Source organism: Bufo gargarizans, chromosome 2 (genome assembly GCF_014858855.1).
Source record: "Bufo gargarizans isolate SCDJY-AF-19 chromosome 2, ASM1485885v1, whole genome shotgun sequence".
NCBI classification, from domain to species: domain Eukaryota; kingdom Metazoa; phylum Chordata; class Amphibia; order Anura; family Bufonidae; genus Bufo; species Bufo gargarizans.
In genome coordinates, this window is record NC_058081.1 from 194,972,923 (window position 1) to 194,994,240 (window position 21,318).

Here is a 21,318-nt window from a genome sequence, read left to right on the forward strand (position 1 = left end):
TGTGCTCCTGTTCTGCCATCACTGTGTGCTAGCTCCACCAAGCATGGTATGTATGGTGTTCCTGAGATGAGGGCTGATGGATACTTATTCCTTATGGTGCTGGTCAAATGCCCATACCAAACCATGCTGCAGATGATGGGTTTCCTCACTCCTGGTGGGCAGTAGTACGGTTTTCTGTACCTGGTATAACCTACCGATTTATATGGTGCTGGCTTAGCGCCTGCTACTGTGACGGCACCAGCGTTATTTTCTGGTGGAGTTTGGGTATGCACTTATCCAGTTGCATATGTGAGTTGTCTGCAATTCTTCCCTCGCCGGATAGAGCGGTCTTACTGTCTTTATTGTCATCACTAATACTGGTTCTCTACTGAGCCGCATCGGCCTCTTCTACTGCCTTGTTCCATTGTCTCTTCTCTCCCACAAGATCTTTTTCTTGTGGGCCATGGTCATGTCAGACATCCAGGTTCTCTAGCCCTGACTTGTTCATGGTCTTGCTGAAGTGGTGTTCTCCTCTTGCAGCCTGGGATGCAATTCAGGGTTGTTGCCTTCTGGCACCCCTACTTCTTCCCTCATGTTGGGCAAGATTTGTCACGTCTGCAATTTTGTCCCTCGGTTTCCAGACACCATTTTCCAGTTAGTTTTTTTTTTTTCTCATGCCATGTTGTGTCTGTTGATCACTCTAGGGTGTTTTTTTCCTGGGGTACTGATCCTAGGGTATCACTTTATTACAAGTTTTCTGGGCCCAGGTTTTGTTTTTGTTTTGTTCTGGTGACTGACTTGTTTCTTTCTGGTCCATCTGTGGATATTCTGTATGCTCTCCTCTTCTTCCGAAGTTTCCTAAGCTGTTGCTTGTATCCCCTGTGCTGTTCTTCTTCTGCCCAGCCAGGCCTTTGTGTATTCAGCCACTCTCTGGCTAGCCTTCCTGGGAATGGCTCTTCCTGCCCATTTTTTTTTTTCCAGGGTTTTTGGTGTGTCCTTCCCCTGCAATTCTGTGCGGGGCCTTATGAAAGGTTTTGGATTCATTCTGGTCTTGTTCTCTTCCCATGGTCTTCTGTGTCCCCCAACGATACGAGCGAGAAAATAGGATTTTTTGTGCTTACCTGTAAAATCCTTCTCTCGTTAAGTTCATTGGAGGACACAGCTTCCACCCCGTAAGTACACTTTTTTGCTTGGTGTCTCCTCCGAGTGGCAGCAGATATACACATGGTCATCTGTGTTCCCCAATGAACTCTGAGAGAAAATGATTTTATATGTAAGCATCCTATTAGTTTTTTTAATCAGTATTAAAACACAAGAAAAACTATATAAATGTGGTATCATTGTAATTGTACTGACCCAGAGAATGAAGCTAACAAATCAGATTTACTGTGGTGGTGGTGTGTTGTGTTTTTTTGGGAGACATTAGAAAGTACAGCTTTTGTCCTGTAAAAAACAAGCCCTCTTATGGCTATGTGAATGGAAAAATAAAAATGGTATGGCTCTGGGAAGGCTGGAAGTGGAAAATAAAAATGCAAAATTGCCCTGGCACAAAATAAATTACAATAATCACAAAACCATCCATTATAGAAAGAGAACAATTAAAATAATGGAAGAGGCATTTCCATCAAATGTCAGAAATGTACGCCCTCTGACATACTGCACTGACTGTAACAGGATCTGGTTTCTATTAGAAAACCTGACTTTTAACGAGCAGAAAGACGCAGTATGTCACGCTATTCTGTCCTGTATTTCTTACACAATCTGCAACTGAATCTCCTGACGGATCTTTCAGTACAGATGTGGGCGAAACCCAACATGTAATCCGTTCTTCCATCAGTCAGAACATAATTGCTCTGTCACATATGAGGCAGCCTGCACCGAACTGGGTGATATCACCATTGGGTGATACATAGTTCAAATGGTACAGACACAGTAATGTATGAATCCAACATCTCATCACATTGCCAGCCTTGTTATTATCACAGACAGTCTTGCAGCCTGAACTTGTGCAGTCAGAAGCAGTATTCAATTAGGGCTCATGCACACAAACCCATTCACTTTACTGGGAACGCAAAAGTATCTCTGTTCTGTGGCCCCGCAAAATAATAGAACTTGTCCTATTATTGTCCGTTTTTACAGACAAGGATGGGACAATTCTGTAGAGGCAAGGATGTTTCGTTCCACAAAATGCACGCAGCCGACATCTGCGTTTTGCAGATCTGCCATTTGCGGACTGCAAAAAACGGTAACGTCATGACTCATGTGCTTGAGCTCTTACTGGGCTGAATCTGCTTCTGGCTCAGCATAAGGAAAAAAGATTGCTCAGATTTAGGGTCCATTCACACGTCCGTATGCAATTTTGTGGAACAGGTGTGGACCCGTTAATTTCAATAGGCCCGCAAAAGATGCGGACAGCACACAGTGTGCTGTCTGCATCTGTAGTTCCATTCCGCTGACCCACAAAAAAAGATGGAGCGTGTCCTGTTCTGGTTCGCAGCCACGGACAAGAATAGGCATTTCTAGCACGTGGCCGGCCATGTGCGGACTGCACATGGCCGGTGTCCGTGTTTTGCTAAACGCAAAACACTTACGGACGTGGCAATGAACCCTTACTGTGCTATATGTACCACATACAATGTATGTGGTGTGAAGCAGCAAGAAGCAATACATATAGGGACATGGTTGGAAAACGAATCAACTACAATATAAGCCAGTGATGGTGCTTTAGTGCATAAGTTACTGACAAGTTTCCTTTAAATTTTATATGACTGATGGTTATGAAAGTAATGCTTTCTGTCTCTCAGGATCCTAAGTGGAGATTCCTCAAAAAGTCATGGAGGACTTCATGGTCCTACCTCTCAAAAAGAAGTGCAAGATAACCAGACTCAGCGTGTGGAGCAGCAATTGTTAGACAGTGGGGAACTTCCAGTTGAAGAGGTGAGTGGGGTAAAAAGTGGGGGGGGGGGGGGCTGAATGCTAATGCTAGGTATTGCTAATGTAAGTAAACCTTAAAGAGGTTCTCCAGGCTTTTTATATTGATGACCTATCCTCGGAATAGGTAATCAATATCAGATCGGCGGGGGTCCTACACCCGGCATCCCAGACGATCAGCTGTATGAGGAGATGGCACGGACAGTCTGCACGTGCCTTCTCTCATCTCTGCTTTGCCTTAGACGTAGCAGCAGCAGCAGGAAGAGAGACGGCATGTGCACTTCGCGCACCATCTCCTCATACAGCTGATCGGTGGGGGTGTCGGACCCCCGCCGATCTGATATTGATGACCTATCTTGAAGATAGGTAATCTACATTACCAGCCCAGAGAACCCCTTTAAGATAATATAGATACTGTGCATAGCTTCTATCTTTATCTATAAATTGTATTGAAGGTGAGCATGTAAGGGATATTGTATGCCTGATGCATATAATCTTCTGCTGTCAGCAACCAAGACCTCGGCGTGGAGGGTGGACTAAAGGACGCAAGAGGAAAAGAAGCCCACGTGATAACAATGCTCCTAAAGCTCCACTGACGGGATATGTACGCTTCATGAATGAAAGAAGGGAACAGCTAAGAACGGAGCGTCCAGACGTCCCATTTCCAGAAATTACCAGGATTGTTGGTAGTGAATGGAGCAAGTTGCCTGCTGAAGAGAAACAGGTGATCAAATTTTACAGTCTACCATAGTCTTGTCAGTCTTCAGTGCCACACTAACAAACTTCAGCAACATCTCTCTACCACTAAATTACATATTCTATACAATGGTGCACACTTATGTATTTGTCATAGCAGCTGTAACTCTTTTTCATTTGGATGGTAAACCATTTACATGGGTTGTTCTGTCATCACAACCTTTTTCCATATGGTCTATTAGAGCGTGTGGACAGCAGAGGGAAGAGGACCCCTGCTCAGGACACCCTCTAGTAATCCCTTAGTACAAAATGCCATACATGATCTGCGGGGGTGTATTGCCCACACAATGCCATTAATATAATCCATTGTGATAACCCAAGCACAGAAGCTCTGTCCGTGTGATTACCACTAACCCAGTAGTTAAATCCCTTAGTGGCGACCACGGCTTCTTAGTGATTAGAAAGAGGGACAGGTTCCTTCTGTCACCCCATCGTCCGCAAATTTGGCCCCTGTGTCCATTACCGAAGTACACCTATTAGGTCTTGCCAGACAGGCATAACACAGTACAAAAGTATTGCAGTGTATGATATCCACGATCAGAAGATCGGATGTTCAAGTCCACTAGTGGCACTAAAATATAAATAAAAGTTAATTAAAATGTTTAAAAGTATTAAAGAAAAGAGCCCAAAAAAAACTTTTTCCTCCATGCATTAAAAATACTTCATTATTTGAGGCATTGATGGCAGGTCGCTAAGATATGCCATAAGTGTCAGATAGGTGGGGGTCCACCTCTCAGACCCCCTCCTATCTCCAGAACAAGGACCCTGAAATGAAGGAGAATGCACCGCGCATGCGCAGCTGGCTCCCCTTTCACTACTATGGGACTTTCGAGTGTAGCCGAGCAAGTTGGCTGTGCTGTTTTCAGAAGTCGTATAGCGGTGTACGGAGAGCAAACCGTGTAAGTGTGGACACCTTTTCCATTCATCACTGTAGATCTTTCTGCCGCCCAAAGCCTCCTTCCAGTATTGTGCCTTATGTGTTGCTATTAGAGTGGGAGTGGCACAATATTTCAGTATAGCATTCCCCCACTGGTGTTGGTGCTGGACCCTAAATTAGCCCTTTTTTGCTATTGCCCTGATTGCTATTATTACCATTACCTCTGCTGGAGAATCAGGGTGGAAAAAGTGTGCAGTTTGCAAGAAAACTCTGCTGTCTAAAACTAAAAAGGCGCTTTGTTCCAGGTGCATGGACAAAGTAGTGACCGAAGAATTCCCACCCTTCCTAGAATCCATTAAAAATATGATTTAAGGAAGAAGTAAAAGCGGTAATAGACTCAAGATTACCACCATATTCCCCCCCAACCATCAACCTCACAAAGATCACAGATGTCGGATTTTCAATATGAACCAGATGATGATGGGGAAATATTCTTAGACACAAATTATGAATTCTCTGAGGACGGTTCGGAGTAAACCTTTTCTGTATCCCTGAAGATACGGAAAAATTATTAAAAACCATAAGAGCCGCTATGAAAATTGAGGTTGTAAAAGAACCTCAAACGATTCAAGACCATATGTTTCAGGGGCTAGGAGAAAAGTGTTTCCCATCCATAATAACATAAAAATGTTAATCGCGAAGGAATGTAAAGATCCCAAAAAGAGAAATACAATTCCAAATGCCGTTAAGAGTAAATATCCCTTTTTCAGAATCGGATTCAGCTTTGTGGGATAAAACTCCCAAAATTGATGCCCCAGTTCTCTGGCCTTTGAAGATATGGGCCTTTTTAAAAGACCCGATGGACAAAAAAATGTGAGGGTCTTCTCAAACGGGCATGGGAGACAAACACTGCTATGCTAAGACCCAGTATAGTGGCAACCTGTACTTCCAGATCATTATCTGTCTGCTTAACTCAATTGGCAGGTACTCCCAGAGAGGAAATCCTAGCCTCCATCCCTATTCTGAAGCAGGCCTCAAATTTTTGGGTCTGATGCCTCTGCGGATCTGGTAAAGCTCTCCGCTAGATCCTCAGCCCTCTCAAATGCCACACGTAGAGCTATATGGCTCAGATCCTGGTCTGAAGACGCCAGCTCAAATAGTCGACTTATCCCCCTCACACGGAATGGAGCATAAGTTGTTCGGGTCAGTTTTAGATGATATTCTGGAAAAGGCATCAGACAAGATAAAAGGCTTTCCTTCGGACTCTAAGTTCTACCAACAAAGACTGTCCTTTTGGAATCGGAAAAGAACCAGATCAGACCAAAAGAGAAAAGAGGACTCTGGGAATGGCAACCCCCTAAAGGAAAGGGGAGAGGTTTTCTGTTCACTCCAGAAGCTACTGCAAAATCCTTACAATGACGCCAAATTTTAGGTAGCAGTCAGACTAAACAGATTTTCCTTGGCCTGGGAAAATATTTCAACCTCTCCTGGAGTACCATAAGTGAAGGTTACAAACTAGAATTCATTGCAGCTCCTCGAGATTTCTACAATTACAACAGGCCTTTGCATAAAAAATAGTGAGCTCTAGAATCAGAAATACTGACTCTTCTGCAGAAGGGAGGTATAATTCCGGTTCCAAAGGATTATGAGGGAACAGGGTTTTATTCACCATCTTTTTAATCCAAAAACTGAACAAGTCTTTCACATTGTTAAACTTTAGTTTTATTATCAAAGACCTATCCGACCTATTCAAGATGGAGACAACCAAGTCAACGGTGAATCTTTTGATTCACGATTGCTACATGGTAACCCTGGATCTCTCCGATGCATACTATCAAGTACCCATTCACAGGAACTATCAAAAATTTATCAGGATTGCGATATTTCTGAAGGGGAAAAAAATGTCACTTCCAATTCTAGGCCCCAGAATTTTTTTAAAAATTATGGCCGAAGTAATGAGTTTTTTTCATCTTTGAGGAATATTGATCGTCCCATATCTGGACAATTTTTTTGGTGGCAGCCCCATCCCTTCAAGATCTCCAGGTTTATCTGCAGATTGTACAAAGGATGTTGTTAGATTTGGTCTGGTTGATAAACAAAGAAAAATCAGACCTAGCTCCCAGTCAGCAGAAAAAAAAATTGCGTGTCATGTTGGACTCCCACAATCTTATGTCTTTCCTCCCTCAAGAGAAACAGACTTCCCTCTCTCAAAAGTTCCTGCTATTTTGCGAGTCCAGAATAGTGCCCATCAGGGACATCATGACGCTATTGGGCCATTTAACTTCCTCAATTCCAGCAGTCAGGTGGGCCCAGCATCACACAAGGACACTACAAACGTTTCTCTTAAAAACCTTTGTTGGAAATCAAAACACCCTAGAAAAAAGAATAAAGGTTCCTCTAAAAATAAAACCAGGGCTGTGGAGTCGGAGTCTCGGAGTCGGAGTCAATTTTGGGTACCTGGAGTCGGAGTCGGCAAAAAATGAACCGACTCCGACTCCTACTAAATTTAAATTGGAATAAAAAAATAAAAAAGCAAGTTTAAATGTCCGAATTCATAAACAGTTATAATTAATGACTTCTCTACTGTAAGAATAAAGGCCAATGCATGCAGTGCCTCACGTAACCGCAAAACAAACGCGTTCAGTGATGTGAAGAAGCATGCTTTTCATATGCTTCACTATATGGCACGCAATGCACAATTAGGAGTGGCAATACATATACTTTCCATTGTGTTGTTAGCCTCGCCTCTCACTGATAAGGGATTAAGTAAATGTGTGTTTTGCAGGACTAGAGACACTTGTATAAGTGAAGGGAATGGAGGGTCAATAGTTCAAGACTGAAGTTGTAAACCATGGATGTCAAACTCATGGCCCTCCAGATGTTGCAAAACTACAACTCCCATCATTCCATGATAGCTGTAGTATGCCCAGGCATGATGGGAGTTGTAGTTTTGCAACAGCTGGAGGGCCACGAGTTTGACATCCCTGCTGTAAACCATTGGAAAAACTGCTGTCATTCAGCTAAGGCTATAAAACGTGTAAACTCAGAATGTTATCTTAAACTTTAAACATGACTATGGGATTCTTCTAGGGAAATCATGTTTTAAAATAAATGTCCCTTCTTGGATCCTCCCACTGCTCTGTCTTCAGCAGAAGATCAGCACACAAAGGAGAAGGCAGCAGCTTCTGCCCAACTACCTCTCTGTGCTAGAAGAGCTTAGAAGAACTTCTTTCTTTCCTTCAAGGAATGTATAAAATACATTCGCATATTAAATACAGAGGAGTCGGGGAGTCGGAAGTACAAAAAACTGAGGAGTCGGAGCATTTATGTACCGACTCCACAGCCCTGAATAAAACAGCCTATCCTTTGGTGGAAGATCAGAAAAAATCTTCAAAGAGGAGTATTCTGGCGACATACAAATAAAGTTGTTATTACAACCGACGCCAACAGTCAAGGATGAGAGGGTACACACCAAAGATCAAGTAGTACAAGGTATTTGGAGTCAAAAGATGGAGGCAGCATCCTCCAATTTAATAGAGCTGATGGCAGTCTTCAAGGTACTTCTCTCTCTACAGTCGACTGTAAGATCCCAACATGTAAAGATTCTGTCCCAACAACTCCACCACTGTGGCCTATCTAAACAGGCAAGGAGGGACAAAAAGCAAAACTGCGAGATCTTTCAGGGAATTTTTTATTTTTTTTCCTTGGGCGGACAAAAACTGAATTCTTTGACTGCTGTCCATCTAAAAGGCAAATAGAAAACAGAGACACACTCTCTCAGCAGGGTATGTTTGAAAGAAGGAGAATGGTCACTAGACAATATAATAACATTTGTAAAGACAGGTGCACTCTGTGGCCTTACTAAACCCTCATACTGATGTTAAAATTGAGAGATTAGCCAACATATCCTACTGTGGAGGCTGAGCACCGCGCCAAGGTTTCTCAAATAGCTTGGGACCTAACACTCACTTACCTGTGCCGTATGGGCAATACCAGGGGCCAGTGGGCAAATTATAGGAGCGTAAGGTCTGACTCACCAGTTACCTCCAGCATGTAGCCATGCTTGCAATGGGAGGAGTCTGCGAGTCCTACATTCAAGACTGGCTGGCTGATACCACTGGCTCCTGGTATTGCCCATACGGCACAGGTAGGCGAGTCTTAGGTCCTTAGCTATTTGAGAAACCTTGGCTCGGGCTCAGACATGTCCTCCACAGTAGGATATCTTGGCTAATCTCTCAATTTTAACATCAGTATGAGGGTTTAGTAAGACCGCAGAGTGCACCTGGTTTTGCAAATGTTATTATATTGGTTATAACAGCCACATAATTGCTATCATTTGTAGGATGTCTATTGTGGTACTTGTGGTCTGCTGCGGGCATCCTCCACTGTATGCATTTTTGCTGGGGATTTCCATTAGCAACGGGCTACAAGTGCAGGATTTGTTCCCCTGTATACACATGCACAACTGCATATGGGTTTGAGCACTTCCTGCTTGTTTAACAACACGTCATTTTTTTTCTGTTGGTTTGTATATAGAAATGGTCACTAGACCCCAACATTTTCAAACAGATCTAAAAAAAATGGGATACCCGGACCGTTGACCTTTTTTGCGGATCGGAAAAACAGACAAGTAGAAAAATTCTGTTCCCTCTCCGTTTGGGATCAACCTCTGATTGTAGACGCTCTGTTTGCCCCTTGCTCAGTAGGTCTACTTTATGCTTTTCCGCCCTTCAGTTTAATTCCAAGAGTATTGATGGAGGTAGTGGAGGAAAGAGCGCAATTGATTCTGATGGCACCCTTCTGGCCGAAAAGATCCTGGTTTCCTCTCCTATTCGATCTTGCGGTGGGGAAATTCTGGTCTCTCCCCTCGTATCCAGGTCTACTGCATCAGGGACCAGTATCTCATCCAAGTGTATCTCAGTTACATCTAACAGCTTGGAAACTGAGCAAGTTTATATTAAAACAAAAAGGTCTGTCAGAGCCAGTAATTTCCACTAAGTTAAAAAGGACACAACTTCCAAGATCTTTTCAAGAACACGGAAAGCCTTCTTAAAATTTGCAGGGAATAGATGGTATAATAGTCGAGACCCTGATGTTCCTCTTATATTGGATTTACTTTTAATCCGGCCTAGATAAGAGACTCAGACCAAGCACCCTTAAAGTGCAAATATCAGCATTTAGTAACTTTCTATAAATAAAGTTGGCAGACCTGCCCCTGATAAAATGATTCCTAAAAGGCACGACAAGGCGGTTTCCGTTTGTTCATTCCATTATACCTCCTTGGGATTTAAACCTGGCGCTTGAAGTTCTGATGGATGTACCATTTGAACCCTTACAGGATATTCCACTAAAACTTTTAACGTACAAAACCACCTTTTTATTGGCAATCGCATCGGCCAGAAGGCCTTTTCCTGTAGATCACCTAACCTCACGGTTTTGGAAGATAGTATTGTTCTCAGGCATACCCCTATGTTTCTACCTAAGGTTGTTTCCAGGTTCCATCGCCAGAGGTATGCTTACCATCCTTTTGCCCAAAGCCATCCTCCTAAATAGATAAAAGATATCATAATCTGGATGTAAGACGATGCATACTAACTTGCCTGGATGTCTCCAAGGAATTCAGGAACTCAGACCATCTTCTTCAATATCAAGGCCAGCATAAAGGATTGGCAGCAAGCAAGAATACCATTGCATATCTGCAGAAGAACTTGACTCCCCCTAGGGGGATAAAATCTCACTCTTATCAGAGCGTATCTGCCTTGGCGTCTGTGCAACACATATGCAGGGCAGCCACATGGGCAAACCCGAATACTTTTTTCAAACATTACAAGTTGGATGTGCTCCATAACTATGATTTAGCAGTTGGCAGAAGTGTTATCTGCGGTAGTCCCACCCTAAAATTATTTGTTTCTCTGTTACTCCTCCTGAGAGTGCCATTGTGGAGGTGCCGGGGAAAAGGGTTAATTACTCTTACCGGTAAGTGGATTTTCCAATAGCCTCCAGAACGGCACTGGAGCTTTCCCTACCCCTTTTTGTGTTTCTTATAACATGATTTATGTTGGATTATATTGTTGAATATTTGAATACACTTCTTGCATTACTAACGAGTCCTATGTCATTAACTGAATCGGGTAAAGGGAGGGAGCCTTTTAAACTTTAGCTTCTACGTTGTTTCCTGTCCTGGGGAGGCACCCTCCTAAGAGTTCCGTTGTGGAGGCTATTGGAAAATCCAGTTACCGGTAAAAGTAGTTGACCCTTTCCAAGACTTTTATACAGATGAAGAATCCGCAGGATAGGTCGTCATTATCTGATCGGTGGGGGTCAGACACCTGGGACCCCTGCCGTTTAACTGTTTCAGAAAGCACAGGTGCTTGCAGCAGTACCGTGGCCTTCTCGCAGCTTAGCCAAGGCTATATGATGTCGCGTTCATCGGTCACATGTCCTTGGCACAGCTCAGTCCCACAAAAGTGATACCAAGCACAAACTCTACACAATGTACAGCATTGTGCTTGGTGAGCTGAGAGAAGACCGTGGCTCTACTGCAAGTATTGGTGCCTTCTCAAGCAGCTGATCGTCCTGGGTGTCAAACCCCCACTGACCAGATGGTATAAGTCTCCCCTTTTAAAGTAGTATTCCCATGGGAGGGTAGGGTATACGGCTAGGATATGCAATCACTTTGTGATCAGTGGGCATCCAACCTCTGGGACCTATACCCATCCTGAGGATGAAGGGGCAGCAGTTCTGGTTTACTGTTGTGTCCCCTGCATGCAGAGTATGTAACATCGCACAGCACTGACAAAAATACCAATGTGTAAATAGATTATGTTCTTCCATTCATGTGTAATAATGCAACCAAAGCGTAAATGACAACTTATCAGGACCATGAAGAAGATGGTAAGTGTCCTAAGGGTTTTATGTTTACAGTCTTGTAAGCATCTCATTGTTGAGTTAGTTGTTTGTTTTTTAGATTTTCTATCATTAAAATTAATTTGCTCTCTTCAACAACATTGTTTTTCTTCTGAATTTAATTTTCTAATCCCTTCAAGCCTAAAATGACTGTTTCTTTACATGCCCTATTCACGACCTCGTCTGTGTCTAATCTTTCCATCTGCATCCAGTCTTGAATCTCCTTGTTCTCTATTTCACCTACCTGTTCATAGACTTTTCTGTCTGCCCTATCCCCGTAAACTCTCTCCGCCTCCACCAGCACTGAGCTATATGTGTTGTTCTAGCGTTACCTGGATGAAGCGGAAAGAGACAAGGAACGGTATACAAAGGAACTGCAGCAGTATCAGAAAACAGAGGCCTACCGATCTTACAGCCGCAAGGCACAGAGTCGTCAGAAGGGGAGGCAGCAGAGGCAGGGTGAGGTGTGGTGAGAAAGAAGTTGGGGTTGAGCGCTCACACAGATTGGGTGAAGGGCTGGTGTGTCTGAAAGGCAGGGGGTGAAGAAAGGCAGATGGCTTTTGGTGAAGGGCTAGAATGCCAGGTGGTGTGTGTCTAGTTTGACATGGAGCTGCTTTTATGAGATGGATAGTTGATTTGAGTATTATCAGTTAGATTCAGTATATGTTCAATGGCTCAAAAGAGAGAATTTCCTTCATGATTCCTCTCTCTATTTTTAGAAGGATCCCGTACAATCTCCAGTGACCCTGAGGTGAGGATTCTTCTCCATAATGAAGCCCCGTATACATGTTTTTTACAACTGTGATTTTCTGACTGACCTTAACTCTGACCTGCAGAAAGTCCTTTCCTGGGTTAAGGATTGTTAAAGAATGGAAAACATGGGCTTATGAACTCTGACAATATGAAGATTCTAAAATAATGACCCGCAACTGGTTACTTAATCAAAGGGAAGAAAGTTGAAGGGGTTTTCCGAGTTTTTTTTTTTTTTGTTCTCCTCTGGATAGGACTTCAGTATCTGATCGGTGGAGATCTGACACCAGAGACCCCCGCAGATCAGCTGTTTGAGAAGCCACCGGCGCTTGCAGTATCACCATGCGCAGTGCCATCCATTTGATAGCAGCTGTGCTTGGTATCGCAGCTCAGGCCTATACACTTCAATGGGGCTGAGTTGCTCCTAGACCATGTGAACATGACGTCATGTGGCTTGGGCAAAGCTGCGAGAAGGCCATGTTGCTACTGCGAGCTCCGGTTCCTTCTCAAACAGCTGATGAGCAGAGGTCCTGCCACTGATCACATATTGATGACCTATCAAGATAGTTCAAAAATCTCAGACCACATTAGGGGCAAACTATGAAGACTGGCAATTCATACCAGTCTTGCAGAGGACTTGGCATCTGTTTTAGTAACTATATAATCATTCTGGAGCCTCTGTTATTACTGTGTTGTGCCATTCCTTTATCTTGCTGGAAGTTACATATGGATTGCCAACAGTCCTCAAAGGTTAAACTGGGTTTCACAGGTTGGGGGAGTTTGTCCCTGCACAGGCTGAAACTGGCAGCACTGATTGGATAGTTGCAGACTGTGTAGAGGGACACCTCAACTGGTAACACCAAGTTAGATCTTTGTGGCAGACGGCTCACAATTCATATATAACTTCTAGTAGGAATAATAAATGGCATATCACAGTCATAAGAATAGATACTCTAGAATTTTTTTATACATACGGGATGCCTGTAGTTGTTAAAACTGCCATGTCAGCAGAGGTGCTAGGTCCTGTTTATTAAAATGTGTACTCTAGTAAGTTTGTCATATCTTCCAGCTGTCCGTGTGCCAATCAAATCTTCACCAACTAATGTACTGGTATAGATTAAATTTCTAATTTGCACCAGTTTCTTGCCTGAATTATAGTAGATTTGTTGGGTTGTGGAAGGCCCCATCCACCTAGCAGGAAAGTCCCATGACCGGAAAACAGCCGAGAGTTGCAAATCTTTGCACAAACCAGGAACCAAAGTTTGCAACTTTTTTTAGGCCAGTTTTCTGACCATTCCTTTCATTATGTATAAGGAAACGTCAGAAGAACATAACAGCAAAATGATGGGAGTCAAATGTACTGCACATCTAAAAAATGGATCAAGTCATGCAAGTGACTGAGCATTATAGATAGTAAAAGTAGAGTTGCAGGTGAGCTGGGTAGTGTAAAGTAGTATATAATATAATATATATAATGTGTGTTTTCGGTAGGTAAGACATGCTTCAAATAAAAGGAGTAAAGAGTAGGAGTGTTGAATATTTGGTACCATTACAATGCTTATTATCCCATGCAAAAAGGTACAAATTCAGTCTGTACACCGATGGTTAGCAGAATACTTGACACATGTAACGTATATAACTGCCTTTTAACACCATTTAACAGTTCAATAGAATGAATTTACATGATACATACTCCATAGTTTTATAGTTGCAGCCTGTATTGTAGTTTAGGGCCACATAGCTGAAATCTCTAAGCATTCTCAGCTGACCCAATGTCTACTTTAAAGGGGTAATCCCACTGGGGCATTGATGACATATCACTAGAATAGGCTTTCAATGTCAGATAGGAGCGGGTCCCAGAGGTAGATTCCACGCCTGTCTCCAAAAGAAGACCCCCCCCCCCCCCCCCCCCCCCCCAACGTGAAGGGAGAGTGGCCATCTCTCTGTTTCGCTGCCATGAGAATGCCAGAGGCTATTTTCAGAACTCCCAAAGCCAAGCATGGAGCGGAATACCCCCTTGTGTTATCATAGACAACCCATGTAATATGGGAGCTGCAGTGTTACCATCAAACAAATGTGTATGGCTGTTTCCATCAGCCCCATAGTCTTTGACTGGAGCAGCAGTGTGCATGCTGCATAGCCCCTCCATTCAAGCTCCTCCAGGGAGGCAGAGCACAGGACTTATGACTCCCTGCCTAGTGTTTGGTTGGGGTCCCAGTGGGAGATCCCCTTCAACTGCTGAGTCATGGTTTAGCTCAGAACTTTAAATCAGTGCAGTTTGCAAAGGAATTGAGTGGTAATCTGTTGATTGATAAAGGGATTGTCTGAGATTTTGTTATTGATGGCCTATCTTCAATATCGGTATCAGATCGATGGGGACCTGACTCTTGACACCTCCACCAATCTGCTGTTTGGAGCGGCTGCAGCGCTAGTGCAAGAGCTGCATTCTCTCCGGGGTCTGCAAGGTAGTTCAGGGTAATTACAGCTTCCGCCCCTGTTTGCTTCAGTGAGATGAGCAGCTGTAATTACCCTGCACCACCACTACAGAGTAGATATTGTGCAGGTAAACACTGGAGAGAGCGCAGCTCCTTCAGACAGCTGATTGGTGAAGGTCAGACTCTCGGCACTCCTGCCAATCGGAAATCGATAAGCTCTTCTGAGAATAGGTAATCTGTTTCATGAAACTGAATTACCCCTTAAATGGCCACACACTTTAAACCAGGGATGGCCATCTGGCGGCTCTCCAGCTGTTGTAAAACTACAACTTCCACCATGCCCTGCTGTAGGCAGTCTGGGCATGCTGGGAGTTGTAGTTTTACAACAGCTGGAGAGCCTTAGGTTGGCCATCCCAGCTATGAACAATCAACAACCAATTAAAGAGGCCCGTATACCCCACATGACTGCTGCAGCTAATCACTGGCCTCCCTGGCCTTTTATCTAATACAGTGGTTTACAACCATGTAAACCCAAGACTGTTCTGAAGGACTAGCACAGGGTTCAGCAACCTCCGACACGCCAGCGGTTCTGAAACTGCAACTCCCAGAATCCTTCTTTCACTTGTAAGGTAGTTACAAGAATAGCTGACTAAGTGTGCATGCTGGGAGTTGTAGTTTCACAGCAGCTGGAGTGCTGAAGGATCCTGATCTCTGGACTCAAGGAGGGAAGCATCTGGGGATTCAACTGGTGACTACGGCGTCCTTGTTGTTTTATCCCATTTTCTAGTGGTGGGCAAATGATGAAATTAGTCGGTACCCTGCTTTAACAGTCAATTCCTTTGCAACCTGCACCAGCCCTAGGCTTTTAGCCAGACTGTGACTGCAACATGGGATCCCACCCTCATAAAGGCTGTAGTGAATGATCAGTGCATGACAATGTATTTTATTCACCTTTTTAGATAATGGTTTCATATATAAAGTGTACAGTTGTGTTTAAAGGATAACATACACTTATTCCCATTCTTAAGGCAATACTCCCTAGTCTTAGTTATCTATTTTCTAAATTCTTAAGGGTAGATTTATCAAAATTAGTGAAAGGGAAACTTAGTCTTAGTTGCCCAACATTAACCAATCAGATTCCACTACTTTTCAGAGCTCCTTTGGAAAATGAAAGGAGGAATCTGATTGGTTTCTATGGGCAACTAAGCCAGTTTCACTTTACACCGGTTTTAATAAATCTACCCATAAGGTTTTTCTCATATATTCAGCGCTCTTGTCACATGATTTCATTTCTCACCTTGTGCCGTATTGTTTTCCAGTAATCCCACTTAATGCCGTTATTGCGTTTGTGTGTGCAGACCTTTCCTCCCCATGTTTCACCCCACTTCTTATCATGTCTCTCCGTTCTGCAGCACATTTCTGTCTGGTGCGTGGATGACCACCTCCATACTTAGCCCACCTCCTCATACACTCTTCTCTCCATCATCTTATTCTCATGTGCTTTCAGAAAGACGTGGTTCTGAAGGAAAGGCCAATGTTTGAAATTCCAATCTTCACTGAGGAATTCCTGAATCACAGCAAAGGTAGGATTTATTTGGGGGGATTAATATCTTGGCGATTCTCTTTTGGTAGAAGCAGGCTTCACATGTTGTGCTCTTATTCTGGTGTTGTTCATCATCCCATCTTTAGCGCGAGAAGCAGAGCTAAGACAGCTCCGAAAATCAAACATGGAGTTTGAGGAACGAAATGCCGCATTACAGAAACATGTGGAAAGCATGAGATCTGCCGTTCAGAGACTAGAGGCCGAGTTCAACCAAGAACAGGGGAGAAACACTCTGCTGCAGCAACACCTACAAAATGTCCGCCAGACACTTACACATTACTTACGGACTGTCCCTATTCCAGGTGTGGCAATTCATTTGTTTTATGCCATGTACTGTGTTTTCTATAAGCTTTGCTTTACACTATTCTGTACCATAGGTGAGGGCCCCACCTTTGAATTGGCTGCTATCTTCAGAATGTTGCCCTGAAGTGATTGGAGAGCACCTGTTATACATGGTTCTCCATTCTCTGCTATGGAACTTCCGAAAATAGCCAGCAAACGCGCTCGGCTATTTTTGAAACTCCCATATTAGTGAATAGAGAGCAAGTGCGGCCACCTTCCATTCACAACTGTGAGGCTTCTGAAAATAGCACTACCATTTTTGAAAGGGTGTTTGAAGGGCGACTGCGCATGCGCAGCTTGCTCTCCCTTCTCTCTGGAGATGGGAGTGGGACTCTGTGGGACCTGTACCTATATAACTTTTATTCCATAGCCTAGCGATCTGCCATAAATGTCCCTAATAGTATAGTACCTCTTTAAAGAATATGAACAGAGATGAGGGCTAAGGAAAAAAAAAATCCTGATTTATTCAAAGCCAGAGGTGGATCCATCAGGAAGGTGACGTTTCTCATTCCCTTCCAATTCACTTCTGTTAAAAATAAAAATTATGAAAATATGCACTTTTCAGGTCCTATAGAGAAGCTGACAAGGAAATAAAAATCCATGCCAGAACATGCCTTTTTTTTGGGGGGGGGGGGGGCCGACACCCTGCAACTTCGACAGCAAAATCCCTTTTTATGCACCACATATTATGTTTCACTATAGTAGTACCTGGCTGCAAGAAAAAACCTGTGCGAGTCCAGACTCACATCTCACATCTGGATTTCGTGTAGATATCTGTGCATTTCTGCACCAAAAACCTCACTACATAATTGCGGTATTTGATGTGGTTTTTCCATAGATTTGAACCTTGAAAAGAGTGAAATCTAGACAAAAGATCCGTAAACATAATTGACATGCTGCAGATTTATTAAATCTGCATGGCAGGTCAATTTTTTTAACGGATAAATAGAAGCAAAGTGTTCATGAGATTTGTCTAATCTCATACACTTTGGTGTTGTACTACCCTGCGGTTTTTCCACACGTTAGTCTATACCAGGGAAGCTCAACCTGCAGCCCTCCAGCTGCTGTAAAACTACAACTCCCACGATGCCCTTCTGTAGGCTGTCAGAGAATGATGGTAGTTGTAGTTCTGCAACAGCTGGAGGCACGCAGGTTGAGCATGCCTGTCTGTATGAAAAAAACATGCGTATTCTGCATCTGCAACATGTGCAGGTGACCATAGGGTGGTTTCCCACATAGCATTTTTAGGGGGGAAAAAAAATGTCTTTTCTTTTCATTTGTTTCCCACAAAAAAAAAAGTGCACTCAGATGTTAGCTGTAAGACAGTATGAAATTAGGAAGCACACTGGGGCTTAGCTATTGCATTGTTTTCAGGTGTTTTCCTATAGATTTATCCAATAGAAAGAGAAAATTAGATCCACGGCACTCACCAGTCGGTAAACGTTTTTTCTTTGTTCCGCTGTGCACCACCAGAGTGAAAATCAAACACTGCTCTACTGCTCCATGTGACATGTAGTGGTACCGACCGTGATCTTTTGATTAGACTTCCCATAGATTTATCCTTAAGAAAGAAAAAAGAAAAAAATCTCTGAATAAACACATGACATTCATGACGTTAGTTACAAGCCAGAAAACAAAAGCAACAAAAAAGTTGGCAGGATTGACACATGTTTTTTGCTAAAAAAAAATGCCATCTCCAGGTGTTAACTGAAAGCCTGTGGGAAATATGAAATACAGGACACAATCATTTTTTTTTTTTTTTTTTTTTTCCTAGTGCCATTTTTTTTTTTTCCTAATAAAAGGCAAGTGAGCAAAAACAAGGCCAGACACAATTTGTGTGTGTATGTAGACGGCAGTTAAAGGGGTTTTCCACCTCTTGGATACTGATCACCTATACTCAGATAAAAGCAGTGTCGACGTACTGTAGCTTGGCTCCCATTCAGGTGAATAGGATCTGTGTTTATGAAAAATATGGCTGTAAAATGTGAATGGGCGCCTAGCTGCAGTACGCTGGCACAGCCGCTGCCGAGTCTTCTGGTTCCGTTTCTGTCTCCTTCTGTGTTTGACCCCACCATCTGATATATTCAGAGGATAGGTCATCAGTATCCAAAAGGTGGAAAACTCCTTTTAAGGGTATATTCATATGCTGCTGTTAAGTGGTGGTTAAACCCCTATTGAGGAAAAAAACATGTGGTTTCGGCACTGTTTGTGATGAGGTTTTTTACAGGTGAAACATGTAATTAAGGCCTCATGCACACGATAATTGTTTTTCTCGGCCTCCATTCCGTTTTTTTGTTTTTTTTTGCGGATAGGATGGGGAGGGGACCCATTCATTTCAATGGGTCAGCAAAAAAATGCTGATAGTTCATCCGTTTGTGTTTCGTGTCCGTTGTCCGTGTTTCCCTTCAGCAAAAGATAAAAAGGTGGATGTCCTACTTTTTTTCACATTTGCGGACAAGGATAGGCATTTATTACAAAGGGATCTGTGGGAAAAAACTGATCCTACAAAAAAAAAACTGATGCCGCATCCGTTTTTTTGGGCAGATGCACAATTTTCGGACTCAAAAAAACTGTTGTGTGCATGAGGCCTAAATGTGTTCCATCTTTAAAAGCCGCATCTGCATAGAAATCACAGCAAAACCATATGTATTTATTTCCCCAATGTGGAAACTGCACCTCAATTGCTACATGTGAAATATTCCTCTAAGAACCAACAGTGTGGTTGAGATTATAAGCATTCTCATCCACACACTGCGAAAAAAAGATTTCATGCCACAGCAACGAGTCTCCCGTCCCTGGCAGATAAGTGTGACGCCCTGTTTGTGGTCTCGTACACTGCTACAGCCATTCATTATCCTCAGTGGTGACGTGTTCACAAGTGGCATCTGACTACAGAAACTCAGTAGCAGCAGGGACGGGACCCTTAGGAATGGGACGGAACTGCTTTCAAGAAGTGAGGGGGTTTTTTTGTTTGTTTTTTTCGCAAACATTCCTGTTTGTCCCTTTTTAAAGGGGTTGTCTCACTTCAGCAAATGGCATTTATCATGTAGAGAACTGTAATACATGGCACTTACTAATGTATTGTGATTGTCCATATTGTCTCCATCTCATTATACACTGCTCAAATCCAGGGGTTTTGGCCACTGCTGCAGTGCAGATACGAGGTAACCGGGATGGTTCCGGCCACTAGAGAGGCCAGCATTTTTTCCCTATAGTGTGCAAGCAAGACTACCGCAGCTGAATTGCAGGGTGGTTGTAACTCCTGGAAACGAGCAGTGTATAATGTGATGAAAAATAAATGTCCATATTGCCTCCATTGCGGACTTCAATCACAATACATTAGTTAAGGTACTTTCACACTAGCGTTATTCTTTTCCGGTATTGAAATCCGGTAAAGGGTCTCAATACTGGAAACAAACGCATCAGTTTTGTCCTAATGCATTCTTAATTGAAAGCAATCCGTTCAGTATGCATCATGATGTCTTCTGCTCCTTCCCTTGTACGGTATTTGACCTGTCAAAATGCCGCAGCATGCTGTGTTTTTTTTTTTTGCCGGCCAAAATCCCCATAGAGATGTATTAATGCCAGATCCAGTACAAAGTGTTCCAGAAATCGCCTCATCCGGTTTTCCAGTCTGCACATGGGCGGGACATAGGAGGAGCGGGTTTCTCTTTTGATCTTTGAAAAAAAATTGAATACCGGATCCGTTATTCCAGATGATACCGGATGAGACTGATCCGATATTTCGCCGGATACATCTAACGGATCCGCAACAAATTTATTTCTGTTTGTATACGGATTAACGGATCCGGCAGGCAGTTCTGTTGCCGGAACTGCCTGGAGGATTCTAAAAACGCTAGTGTGAAAGTACCTTGTATTAACTTTCTCTACATGGTAAATGCCATTTGCTGACGTGAGACAACCCCTTTAATGTTGCAGTAAATGGAGGAAAAGATGGACATGAATAGAGCATTAACACCTGGTGAAATTGCTAATATTTGTATCTAAAGTTTGGCAAGGTAGGTGAAGCCAGTCTAATGTAATGTACATTAATAGGAAATTGTCCTTGTTCTCCCTCCCTTGCCCAGGTACTAATGAGACCCCAACCCAGGAGACTATTGACTCTTACATGAGCCGCCTGCAAAGTGCTATGCTTACGCATCCCAAGGAAAGCGAGGCGCTAATCTCTGGCGTCCGAGAAGTGTTAAGTCAGCTGGAAGGTTGAAGAGGAATCTCACATCCTTGACACTTTGAGGACCTTCTGGTGACCTCCTCTGCAGAAAGAAGGTGTCTAGCCACAGTGGTGCAAAACTGTTGAGGGAACTCTGAGGACTGGAGCAGATGTAATCTAGTCCTTCTTCCCCTGTGCCGCTAACGGTTTGCAGCACTGCATGCAGTATGTGAATAAATAATGATTGCTGTTTTCGCTTGGTGTATGCTGTCTTAACACTATTCAAAGTAAACATCCCTTTTTAGTGGAAACCAAACGTGTCGTGTTACACATTACCCTTTTTGTAATTATTATTATTTGTTTTTCTTTCTAATTTTAATTGCTTTTAATACCCAGTGTTGCCTCTCAAATCTTTCACACTGGCTTACACATCTTCAAATTGTGAGTGACGTAAGTGCCTAGTGTGAGCCTCATGCCCACAGCAACCAACCGCAATATTTAAAGGTGTTTTCTGAGGAAATCTACATTTTTAAAAATAGGCAGTTAAGAGTTAGAAATAGTGCCATAT

At 43.1% G+C, this 21,318-nt stretch overlaps 1 protein-coding gene across 2 annotated transcripts in view; it reads left to right on the forward strand.

Annotated features, from left to right (window-relative positions):
* Positions 1 to 21,061, forward strand: part of HMG20A (high mobility group 20A) — a 29,897-nt gene extending 8,836 nt beyond the window's left edge. The window contains exons 4-10 of one of the 2 annotated variants that reach the window (XM_044279850.1): positions 2,784 to 2,916; positions 3,419 to 3,634; positions 11,776 to 11,908; positions 12,169 to 12,200; positions 16,142 to 16,217; positions 16,324 to 16,539; positions 20,668 to 21,061. In XM_044279850.1, coding sequence (XP_044135785.1) covers positions 2,784 to 2,916; positions 3,419 to 3,634; positions 11,776 to 11,908; positions 12,169 to 12,200; positions 16,142 to 16,217; positions 16,324 to 16,539; positions 20,668 to 20,804 — 943 coding nt within the window. In that variant the 3' untranslated portion in view covers positions 20,805 to 21,061. The remainder of the gene's footprint in view (positions 1 to 2,783; positions 2,917 to 3,418; positions 3,635 to 11,775; positions 11,909 to 12,168; positions 12,201 to 16,141; positions 16,218 to 16,323; positions 16,540 to 20,667) is intronic. The other variant, XM_044279851.1, reaches the window with a different exon arrangement.
* The last annotated feature ends 257 nt before the right edge of the window (positions 21,062 to 21,318 follow it).